Source organism: Triticum dicoccoides, chromosome 3B (genome assembly GCF_002162155.2).
Source record: "Triticum dicoccoides isolate Atlit2015 ecotype Zavitan chromosome 3B, WEW_v2.0, whole genome shotgun sequence".
NCBI classification, from domain to species: domain Eukaryota; kingdom Viridiplantae; phylum Streptophyta; class Magnoliopsida; order Poales; family Poaceae; genus Triticum; species Triticum dicoccoides.
In genome coordinates this window covers 521379770-521392755 of record NC_041385.1, presented here as the reverse complement: position 1 = coordinate 521392755, position 12986 = coordinate 521379770, and the positions used below count along the sequence as shown (strand labels likewise).

Below are 12986 nucleotides of genomic sequence, written 5' to 3'. Positions count from 1 at the left end.
AATAAAACTAATGGACAATTTGAAATTGTGTACAAAAGCTGGAGTATCATAAATTTAAAAGTCCGCTCATGTCCATTCCAAATTAATTAAAATTGTACGTTTGTTCTAAGACAAGTTTTTCTATTTCCATCATAACATGGGTATAAGTCAAAAGGTTAGCTTGCTTATTCGGATTTGTTCTTTTATTATTTCCGTAACTTTTTATGTACTTGATACAAAGTTTTGATTATTAGACTTTTCTTGCGACCGGGTCTTTTTATGCTCTCTTGGAACCGACAACTTACTTCATGCTATTACTAACACTTGACTGAGCCGCACCTGGAAATTGAAACAATCATGCCTGAGACTAGCCAATAGAAGAAAGAGCCACAAGCAAGCCACATCAGCATCCTTTTTCTTCGCTTTCTTCAACAATGCGAATGTACCTCACTCATCATAACTCAAATACAAATTCAAGTTCCAAATTAATATTTCCCCATGTAAGCAAACCTTTTTAAGTTTGCCGAGTCTACAGAAAAATGTACCAAGATTACACTATCAAATATATGTGGTATGAGAATACATTTTATAAAGAATCCACTGAAACAGATATTGATATATTTTTTCTAGAGACTTGGTCAAACTTGAGTTGACTTAAAAAAAGTTATCAGTTACTCCCTCCGTCCCAAAATAAGTGACTCAAATTTATATTATAACTTTATAATATAAAGTTGAGTCACTTGGGAGTATTTCGGAATGAAGAGAGTAATTTTCATGGGCAAGTCAAAGGATCATTTGGTGCATACCAAATACCCCCTCCGTTCCTAAATATAAATCTTTGTAGAGATTCCACTATAGACTACATACAGAGCAAAATGAGTGAATCTACCTCTAAAATGCATCTATATACATCCGTATGTGATTTATAGTGAAATCTCTACAAAGACTTATACTCTCTCCGCCGAAAATGCTTGTCTCTCAAATGGTTGTATCTAGCACCAAATTAGTGCTAGATATATCCATTTGAGGGACAAGCATGGGACAAACTTTTTCGGGCGGAGGGAGTATATGATACATGTGTCTGCTTTGCTGTATCGTTATATCTTTGGAACTTTGTCCGCAGAACAACATATACACTGGGCCACATAGGAATGTCACGAATATTGTGACCTTGGCTGTATCATCGCACCTACAGCCAATATGCAGCCAGACGGTGTTCTCATGCAAAACTGCACCATGATCTTTGCATTGTTTGACTTCATTCACTCGTCGTTGCATTCAAACGATCACGATTGTGTCCTTGCCCTTATCTTCTTCATCTTCCGAGTCATCATCGGCATCCGACACTAAATTTCTATCACTAGGTGGAGCGTTCTGAAATATATCTAACAGCAGATCTCGTATTCGCTTCCGCAGCCCCGAAGCTTGTACAGGGCTGAACCACTTGCGTCCAAACTAAAAACCAGCAAGAGCAGAAAAGTCAAGACTCCTGATATTTATACTGAATACAAATAATGAAGCAGTTTAATTTACACCTTGCAAGGCCGCACTCCTGTCAAATCATCTGGTGCCTCTTGAATAAACTTATCGATGTAGTAAAGCATAAAGACACCGCAGTCAAAGTCATTTTGCTGCTGGGGCACCTGGCAAGTGGAAATGAAAGGTAGCTTTAGAAAACTGGCACAAAAAAGCACAGTGAAGGAATAGGTACTGTAAAGCCAGCAAGTTCATTGTAATTCAATTCACGACGCTCATAAGTTCATATTCTCAAGTAATCAGCTCCTTGAGAACATCATTAAAAACACTATGGTTCTTACCTCAATTTTTTCCTTATGTATATTTCTTGAAAGATGTCTCCATATTGTGCCTGAAAAAGGAATATCATAAGAAGAATCCTTCTGTAGATGGCACCATTCTTTTATGAGGTAGCTGTGAAAGCATGGGCAAGACATTAAAATTAGGAATCTTTAGAATGGCAGGTTTCCCTATAAGGAGGTACACAGCACTACAGCACCCTCCAGTCCTGAATAAATAATATGGATTGTTGTAAATGGTTGGGATCAAGACCATTTTCTCACATAGTATCATGAAATATACCTCTCAATCACGCCAAAAACCTTGTCACTGGAATGTAGTCCTAGAGAGTCCAAGTGAAACACCCTTGGCCCGGATTCTATCTCTTTTGCGGGCATGAAGATAATGACCAAGCTCCAATGCACCCTAATTTACAGAACATAAGATAATCACCATCTTATAAGTACTACCTCCATTCCAAAATATAAGACGTTTTGGTAGGTGCAAATATAAGACGTTTTGGTAGGTACAAATATAAGACGTTTTGGTAGGTACCAAAACGTCTTATATTTTGGAATGGAGGTAGTATATGATAACTAGATACACTAGAATGTTATCCATTGACCAACAAACACACACTCATGTCAAATATCAACCAAACAAGTAATATATGCTTGGGAGTAGCAGATAAGCACATCTGGTTTCATCTTGCAGTATTATCCAGAGAATAAGAAACTTACTGTCCATGAATTGGCAAAAGGAGGTATGGTATCTTAAAAATATCTACACTTCTCCACCATCGCCTTAACTTGCTAAACTGCGAGCCACACTCACCCTAGAACAAATGCACAAAGTCCGTCAGCATTTTAAAACGTTAGCTTCGAGGGGGTGAAGAAGAGGTGATCCCAACATGCAAAAGGTAATAAATAAACAGAGATTTATAAAATGAAAGAGTAATGGAAAGCTAAGTACAATATTTTCCATAGAAAAACATATATGAACCGGCTTTCTGGAACATATCATGTTGAAAACAAAAAACCCATGCATATTGCAATGTACACATTAAACATTCAAATGACTGCCATGGTTTTATACAATTTCTTGGAACATAAACTGGGAATAAAACTTCGCAATTCGAAAAACTGTCTCAAGAAAAAGTACAAAGTAATATGATTGTTATATTTACATGCACATATCAGCCCCATATTTTACTAACCTTATCAGTAAGGTGATATAATTTAAAAGAAGCTTTGGAAAATCAATAGAACATGGACAAATTAGTATATGAAAAAATAATGTGAATTGAATGACACCAGGGTATTAACTTTGCAATGAGAGAATGCAGTGCACTACAGCAGAAAGTCACAAGTGTTTATGTGTGCATCGCTGTATGGGAACAATGAAGCTTCCACTTCAGGCCAGATCATGCACCACCTAGAACGTAACTTCAACCCATCGATTTGCAAGGACATGTAGTGTTGAACATCATAAATAACTAAATACAACACAATAAGATCAAAGAGCATACCGTCCTGGATAACGCTTCTTCAAGTTTGCTATAGAAATATGTATTGAAGATGTACAAGTCGTCACAAGGCCTGGATTTTTTTAGGTACCTGACATTGCCATAGTCGGTATGGACAGAAAACATGTATTAAAAATTACTCCCTCAATGTAGTGTCAAAAACGCTCTTATATTATGGGACAGGGGGACTAGAAAGCATATGATCGAATTTTTTATGCTTATTCAGCTAAACCATCCAAACTAGAAAAACAAATACAACACCGACATTCGATCTTGAAGGGAGCACATCACAGTAAATGTGAGATGTTGACACGTCATGAATCATTCAACCGGATACACTTTTGCACTTTTAGTCCTTTATACACATCAAATATGTCTTTCAACCACGCATTCATTAACTAGTCTGTTGGTACTGATAATTCCCTGTAGTACCTCAGTGATAGAGTGAGTACATCACATAACGTACTTTTCTAATTCTACATAATATTTGATAGTCCTTAAGTGGCATCTAAGGTAAGAACTGCATATAATAAGAAAATAAAAAAGGCATCTATAAATAAATGCAGTTCAATCATGCCCATGCAAACTTTCCAACAGCTGCATGTGAGCACTTGGACGTTGAACTTACTAACAGAAGAAAGAGGAAGATAATGTCACAAGCAGAAAAGAGAATATATTACTTACTGGATGTAAAAGTTTATGACAGGTGATTTTAAAAAAACTTCGGGGTCAAGACATTTTATGTCAGAATATGTCAGCTCGACAGTTTCTGGATGAGTCCTGTAGACAGTAGTAGACATTAGTATGGGCGGAGAATCACTCTGTCAATACCTCTAACAATACATGATTCTTACTTCGACGGATAGTAGATCTGTGATTTGTCCCTACAGAAATCCAATTTGATTAATTAAGCATATAAATGGTCATAGTGATGAAATGTTAACAGGCAGAAACATTATAACTTATTGTGTTACCAATTTACCATATATTAACAATCTCGACATCAACTGATTTAGAAGGTTCTGTATCCTCGTCATCCAAGAGTTCTGTATCCTCGTCATCCAAGAGAACTACTTCCTGACAAAGATAAGAGCATGATTGGAATACATATGTACAAATCTTAATTCATGTCAAACATTTGCAGCTAAGATTAATGAAATTAATGATAATGATGAAGTATTCAAGTATCAATGACGATCTTCTCAGTGAATCAAATCCAAACACTGTGAATGATTTGATGACCAATATTTGTATTTGGCAGATCTAGGTTTTAACTCGATAGATCTATTATTTATAGTAGTGGCCTTCTCTACTGTTTATGCTAAAAAAGATTTATTATTCAGAAAACATGTTGGATGAAATAACAGAAACAACCTTTGCATTTGTACTCATAATGTTACACCATGATAAGTACTATAACGCTAGATGCGGATAGCAATCTTAGTTCTGATAATGAATTTCATTTTCATGAGGGAATGGAAAAAACAATACCTCCGGTGAAACAGCTGTCAGCATATTCACCTTCTTTTCATTTCTTCTATTTAACCTCCGGTAATGGTAGGTATGATTCTTGGAATGGTCCCACCTGCACATCAGAATAATTTATCAGAGAAACAAAATGTTACGTGGGGTACCACATACCAACAGGAGCCCAAGCCCTCACCCAAGAGCTGTGGTACACCATGGCTACAAACCCTGGCCTCCCATCCAGCACAACTACAATCTACAGTCACGATCCGGGGTTTATACCACATATAGTGGTTTTAAAGACGGATGTTACTTATAAGAATTATTCAGATGCAACTATGTTCCTCTTATAAATTAGAAAAGATAAGGCAAACTTATTCCCACATGGCGACTCCATCAGGTTAATCCAAATAGCTGGCTATGAGGGCTCGGGAGTCGTATATGCATGTTATAAGACCACTGTTTCATTATTTCACTCCTTCCACCAACAGCTAATGGTGACGTTATGGACTACACAAAGAAGATATAGCATTGAAGATAGATGTGCTTAGCATGCCAATTGCTGCAATGACAGGACATAATCTTTGAAGTCTTTAATGATGATAACAGCCCTCCGGAGACACAAACGAAACAAAGATACCGGTGTCTATGAAATCAGAAAGAAACCAGAATTATTTATATTGAAGTTTATTTATAAATGGAACACAAGATAGTGTAGCTGACAGAGTGGCAATAGAAAGAGAAATAAATCAACAAATGAAGACATGCACAAGCAAAATGACAAGTCATAAATGTTGTACAACAAGAACAAAGTGAAAAGTCTCAGACGAATAAGCAAAACAGACGACAACTAAAGAAGAGATAATATAGCTCATACAACTAATAAAGGTAAAAGAACAGATGAATTGGATCAACAAACAGGAGTGAATACCTCTTGGTCAAACTCCCAGAAGAGCGATCTTCTGTGCGTAGTTTAGTGGACATGCCCTTTGGCTCAACAGAGTTATTTTTCTGTTGATCTTCTGTACAGATCTTCATACCTAACTTCCTACCATTTGTATCTAAATGTTTCTTGTCAGCAATATTTTGAGAAACTCTACGCCTTTTTGGTTGATGATTCACTGTGTTCGTTACTCTTTTCCGATCTTCCACTTGGGAAGCACGTTTGCTTGTGTTAAAATGGCCTAGCTCATCAGCGAATGCTGCTTCGCCCTACATATAACCAGGAAAGCTGTCAAAACGTTTGTAAATACTAACCACAATAGTATCGTAACATACAAAACTAGGAGTGAGGACACTAAAATGCATACCTTACCATGGCAATGCCATTTATCAGAAAACCTGCTGCAGTTGATATGGTCACTTTCCTCTGCAAAAGAAATGGCAAAGGTACATTGATGACTGATAAAACATAAGTGGCACCCATCAGACAGTTGAAGGCAGGAAAAAGGAAGGTCTTAGATCGACCAACCACCAAAAGAAAGACCTAATAAATGAATCCTAATGCTTACTGATCAGGTGCATTATGCCATTGAAATATCCAAAAGGGACGTGCATTTTTTATATCAACAAAATATGATTATGCTGGAAACATGGTACCATAGGTGTTTGTTGACCTTGTAAACAGACTGTCTAGAGCCTGAAGCATCTATGCTCCCTCCCATGTAAGGAAACATCCATATCTTGTCGAGCAGTATACAACATAATGAAATCATTTGACCACCACTATCCATTGTAAGAACTTCCTAGAAAGTCCAAATCCAAATTCAGCTATATGCTAGCTACTAGCTACTTCCTCTTAAGTCTTAACAACATCTAGTATCAGAAACCATGAACGATAACCAAGTCTCGGTACTGTTTATGTATTCTGTTTGAGAGATTGGGATAGCATGTGTTCATTAAAACAAGAATATTGAATTAGCCAATAGTTTAACACCCCCCTCCAATGCCCAAATCACCTTCAAACCATGCCATCTGGCCTTCTTCTACATGGCAGTTATCCCTATGGGTTTCAGGTGGCCATCAGATGGGTACAAGAAAACAAAACAGCATATGTATCTGATATTACTTGAGAGTTTTTTAAGCGCTAGGCGCTGAGAGAGCGTTTTGCCTCCGCTTGTAGTGCAATAACAGCTTAAGCAGCGCCTAGGCGTGCTTAAGCGTTATGTATGGATGTCATATGCACAGGAACAAGGGCACACAAAAAAATCATTTTTCAAAGCATGCAAGGCATGTATAAATGTAAAATAGCAATTATGTTGGGAAAGAAGAGACGAGGAGTAACTCAAGGTTGGGGAAGAGAAGCCACCAGGCTCCAGCCTAGACGAGGAGGAGTCCGTGATCGGGGGAGAGGGGGAAGGACTGGTGGCAAGGTCGGGGAAGGGGAGCTCAAGGTCCAGCGGCACTAGGTTGGGGAAGATGGGTGGTGAGGTCGGGGAAGAAAGCCCCAGATCTGGCGGCGCAATGTCGCCTTGCTCTCCTCTGTTTGTCTCACTCGGTTCTCCTTCATCTAACCCTAGGCGTCCGAGCGCTTTTTTCAGCTTACCCCAAAAGCGAAGCGGTAGGCCTTCACTCAGAGCTTAAGCGCGCCTAGGCGTACACTCAACTTTTTCCCTTGATATTCTACCGACGTGCATTGCATAAACAACTAAACAGAAATAATAAAGCTTACTGAAGGTGTAGGGATCATCCCCACTGGGTGTCTGCGCTGACTGTCTCCGACCCGTGTCAACCTACAATAATTAATGAAAACCACAAAGTAAGGGCATGGACGAAATATGCTGACAAATCATTCAATAAAAGTATGCTCACAAATAGGGATATATTAGGACGGCCCAATAATACCGCCATAGAACATAGCAAAAGTAAATTGCTCAGAAATATTATTAAATTCCTTGTTAGTTGCCCTGATTGTGAAGACACAATATCTCATCCACATGCCCATAACACCAAAGAAGTGATGTTTCGAACACATTCAAGATAAAAATGATACATCGTGGAACAGAAGACGTTTGGCACAGTGAACTGAGCACTAGCTCAGTGGTAGGGGCACTGTCAAGCGTTCCAAGCCAGCCGGGTTCGATCCCGCACAGGGAGCTAATATTTCAACCGAGATTCTCGCTTCTATAATCAAAGGCCGAGGGGTCCTTCCCCCTATGGTCCCATTTTTCTTTCCATCAAAAACAATGTTTGGCAGAAGCTGCTTATGTGCCAACTTAATTGCACAAGTCTGCAACGATGGGTTAGATCTTCCAGCATCCCACTTTCACAAACAAGAAAACATATACTTTCCTTAACTGAATACAAAAGGGAAGAGCACAAATCTGCAGTTAATCAAGAGAATGAGGCTATTGAAAGTGGGGCATCAAGTAGTAAACTACAAACCCAAATTTGACGACTTCTATGAAATTATCAATCCTAATATCACTCATCACACTGAATACATAGCTATCTCTGACAAGAAATTACTTGACTGACAATAGGCACCTGAATCGCTACCTAACATTATAAATCGGACATCAGAAATCACCCAAAGCTAAACTACTAGCCAGCATTTAGAATTTAATTACTGAAACAAAACAAACTTCCTGTCACGAAGAGATAGAATGCAGATCAGCTGATAAAACACCCCCTTTGGTCACCCGCGATTCCACCTTTGCAACATAACCACCGATAATCCTCACATACACGAATTCAGATTGGGGCAAAAGCACGCAGTTTGGAGAAAATCCCCGTGAAACGATTATGCAGAGCCCACATTATACTCACCTTCCTCGGCCCGGCAGCGCGGCGGCGATCAAGCTCTTTCTTCATCCTGCATAGGAACTTACGCATCTTCTCGCCGCCGTCAGGTACGGATAGGGTCCGATTACCGCTCCAGTGCTTGATCCTTTCCTCCAGTTTTTCATCAGTGAATCTCTTGAACTCATCCGGATCCCCCTCACCACCGTCGGAAGCGCCATCGCTCGCCGCAGGGGGCTGCGGCGTCACACGCGGAGAGGAGGAGGCGATGATCTCGACCTCCGCCGGCGGGGAGTCGAGGGGCATTTGCGCCCGGTCGATGATTATCGGGCCGTTCGGCATGATTGGTGCCGCCGGACGGCGGCGGGCGGGCGGGCGGCGGAAAACGGGCGGAGGAGGGTTTTATTCCATACGAGAGGGAGAGTGCGGTGCGGCGGGTGCAGGAAAGGAGGAGACGAAGGGGAAAACGAGATTTCGAAAAGTCGGAGAAATCCCGAGAAAAAACCTCCGACTGATATGCTGCCGCTTCAATCCCCCCCTCAAAAACGCAGTAATGCGTCCACCTGCCTGGCGTGGCGCCTGTCCAATTTATGCGCACCTTCTTGCCTCTGTCCACTCAACGTGGCCTACGCAACTACTAAGGCCTCCTTTGATTTGATTTGATTTGATTTGATTTGATTTGATTTGGAGGAATTTTATAGGGTGGGATTCATATATAGAAAAAAATAAATCCGTTAGGGCATTTCTACCCTATCACCAGAATTTAGGGTAAACCACTTAGTATTCCTCTTTCTCAAAATAGATTTTCGCCCAGCTTTATAAATAAAGAAATCATCCATACAACCAACATTCAAACGTCATAGCAAATACGGCTGGGCAAACAACACAATCACGCCCAAAAAAGCAAAAGAGAAATAATAAGAAGAAAAAAACATCGAGTGACGGCCAACAGGGGCTCTACGAAGAGGGATAGCAGGCCCTACGAAGAGGTTAGGCGACACGCGGTAGTCAGAAGCGCATCTAGCATGAGCCCGAGCCGATCACGGTCGCGCTGCCTAGAGGATGGGTGCCAGTGCTACAAAAAAGTAAGGAGTTTGAAGGAGTCAGAGGCTTGCCACAGAAAGATCCGCTCAATCGCCATTTTATTACGTGTCATCCACGACGTCTAGGACATCGCTGCAAAGATTAGCCAGAATAAGCGGCGACGCCGCTCATGCTGTGTAGCTCTGTCTTGAAGAAACTCCTCAAAGTCCAGGGCCTCCCAGTCGGACCCCAGAGCCTCGCGGACGAACGTCCAGAGGACCCATGCTGCCGTGCACGAGAATAGGATGCGAGTCCCGGTTTCCGAGACCGCACAAAAGGGGCACAAGCCATCAGTCGGGCCATGCCGCTTAAGCACCTCGGTCCCTGAGGGAATGCGGTCTTGTAGTAGTTGCCACATAAAAATCTTAATCTTCAAGGGTAGTGGTGCCTTCCACATAGGGGAAAGCAAGGGGATGATTGGTGACCGGCATAGTGCCTGGTAAGCCAAGCTCACCAAGAACTCACCTGAAGGAGTGAGTCTCCAAGAAACGATGTCTGGATAATCCAGCAACACCAGCGGGAGGGTAGCCCGCAATCTAGCCCACCCCTCAGTTTCTGCCTGCCCAAATGTGCGAAGGGACGGGATGTTCCACTGCCCATCATGGAATGCCATGGAGACCAAGAGCGTCGGGTCCGCGCAGATAGTGAAGAGACCAAGGAAGCTCACCCTAAATGGCTCGCCGCGCACCCAAGGATCCAGCCAGAATTGGGTTCCTTCCCCATTTCCTCTAGTGAAGGAGACCCCTAGACGAATATCCTCCTTGATCCGTTGGATGGATCTCCAAGACTGGGAACCCCCCGAGCGAGAACAAGCTAGGAGAGGCTCACCCCTTAGGTTGTTTGCATGAAGCAGAAGCAGCTACAAGCCGCCCTCGCCTCTCAAGATCCGCCACACCCATTGCAGCATGATGGGGACGCTCATGCATCGGGAGGCCATAATACCTAGTCCCCCTGATCCTTGGGCAAACATATGTCCACCCATTTGACCATATGATACTTCAGGCGGCCATTCGCGGCCTGCCAGAAAAACCTAGCGAGATCCTTATCAAAGGATCTATGGACACTAGTAGAAATCAGACCTTTCGTCCGCCCCATTAGTCCCGGTCCGGTTTTGGCCCGGGACTAATGTGACCATTAGTCCCGGTTCCAACGGCTAGGAGAGAACGGGGGTACGGGCATCATTATTCCCGGTTCATTTTTTACCTATAGTCCCGGTTTGTGATACAAACCGAGACTGAAGGGGTGGTGGCAGGCTGGCGTCAGGCCGAGGCCCCCACGAGTCCCTTTAGTCCCGGTTTGTATCACAAACCGGGACTAGTGGCAGACCTCTAGTCCCGGTTTGTATAACCAACCGTGACTAAAGATGTCCCTATATAAACCCTTCATCCAGCCCGAGCCCATTTCTTTGTTTTCTCCTTTCCCCTATCTGTTCTTCCCCTTAGCTCGAGCTCATCCTCATTTTTTTGCCAAGATTTATCAAGATTTGAGGCACCCCATCTCTCCAAGTGTTCACAAAGGTTAGCAACTTTGTCCTTTCATCTCTCATCGCTAGATTAGTTCGTGCAATGCTCTATAAGTATAGTGATTTGTGGGTTTTAGTTTGGGAGTAATTATGTGGGAGTTTATTTGATTTATATGCAATTTGAGCTCAAATTAACTTCTTGGTTTGCATATGTGTAGGTGTGGTTTACTTAGTGCCTTCCCATCTCCGTCATAACCACTGCCGATCGCCCGCACCATCCTGTCGCCGGCACCACCTTGGTGAGCCTCTTGTTCTTACCATTTTTATAAAAAAATCTTATTTGTATGGTTTAGATAGTTACTTGTGCAATTTTATTACTTGTATGATTGTTTGTTATACATGGTGTCATGGTCTTGATATCTGTCCCCGTTGGCCCTCGTTTGGTTTATGATTCGGATGTGGTATATTCTTTTTATAACTATTTGTTGCAATTTGCATTTATGACAATTATGCCCATCAAGTTGACATAGACATTTTTATCTAGGAGGTATGTGAACCGAGAATTGCAACCGACCTCTTATCAAGAAGTTAAATTTAGTTGAAAAAGAAAACGAGCATTTGAAAGAAGAATTGAACAAAATTGAAGAAGAGAAGATGAAATTGGAGTTGTATGTTGCCGATGTCGTCGATGATCACAAAATCAAGATGGATGCAATGCGCTTGAAGATTAGAAAGAATAGAAAATATGTCGTTAATAAAGAGGCTTGGTATCACTATGCTATTGGATCAATTGTTACCTTAGTTGTGATCTTGATCGCATTTGTTGTTGCATTTAAATGCTTTAGCTCGAGAGTTTGTATGTTGTTTTATGAGAATAAATGTGTATGAACTTTATGTATGAACTTGTATTAATTTGGTCTTTTCTGTGTTGTGTAATGAAGATGAGCCGGCAATGGATGTACGATGACCGACACTCTCCCCAGTTCATTGATGGTGTGCATAGTTTTTTGCGTGCGACTGAGGCAAACAAGCGGGGTGATGGTTTTATGTGTTGTCCATGTGCTGTCTGTAAGAATGATAACAATTACTCTAGCTCAAGGGTCATTCACGTCCACCTGTTTATGTCCAGTTTCTTGTCCGGTTATAACTGTTGGACCAAGCACGAAGAAAGAGGGGTTCTAATGGAAGAGAATGAAGAATAAGAGGATGATGACAGCTATCCAGGGTTCCCTGAATATGATGGTACTACAATGGGGGAAGAAGCTGAAGAAGAGGCATCAGATGAGCCCGCTGATGATCTTGGTCGGGCCATTGCTGATGCAAAGAGAAACTACGCAAGTGAAAAGGAGAAGTTGAAGTTGCAGCGCATGTTAGAGGATCACAAGAAATTGTTGTACCCAAATTGCGAAGATGAGAAGAAAAAGCTCGGTACCACACTGGAATTGCTACAATGGAAGGTAGAGAATGGTGTATCTAACAAGGGATTTGAAAAGTTGCTTAAGATGTTAAAGAAGATGCTTCCAAAGGACAACGAATTGCCCGACAGTACGTACGAAGCAAAGAAGGTTGTCTGTCCTCTAGGATTATAGGTGCGGAAGATACATGCATGCCCTAATGACTGCATCCTCTACCGCGGTGAGGAGTACGAGAATTTGAATGCATGCCCGATATGCGGTGCATTGCACTATAAGATCAGCCGTGATGACCCTGGTGATGTTGAGGGCAGGCGCCCTAGGAAGAGGATTCCTGCCAAGGTGATGTGGTATGCTCCTATAATACCACGGTTGAAACGTTTGTTCCAAAACAAAGAGCGTGTCAAGTTGATGTGATGGCACAAAGAAGACCGAAAGAAAGACGAGAAGTTGAGAGTACCCGCTGACGGGTCGCAGTGGAGAAAAATCGAGAGAAAGTGGCGGGACTTTGCAGATGATGCAA

The 12986-nt window shown here is 41.8% G+C and overlaps 1 protein-coding gene across 1 annotated transcript; it reads right to left on the bottom strand.

Annotated features, from left to right (window-relative positions):
• Nucleotides 1–847: 847 nt before the first annotated feature.
• LOC119276868 (ubiquitin-like-specific protease 1D) lies at nt 848–9036 on the bottom strand. Its single transcript, XM_037558038.1, has 14 exons — nt 8534–9036; nt 7437–7497; nt 6076–6134; nt 5697–5977; nt 4790–4883; nt 4281–4375; nt 4153–4182; nt 3983–4078; nt 3302–3389; nt 2514–2608; nt 2077–2199; nt 1797–1908; nt 1515–1622; nt 848–1434 (listed from the first exon to the last, which is right to left on the bottom strand). Exons 1-14 carry the CDS (start codon nt 8846–8848, stop codon nt 1258–1260), a joined length of 1734 nt encoding a protein of 577 aa, XP_037413935.1. The 5' UTR covers nt 8849–9036; the 3' UTR covers nt 848–1257.
• Nucleotides 9037–12986: the final 3950 nt, after the last annotated feature.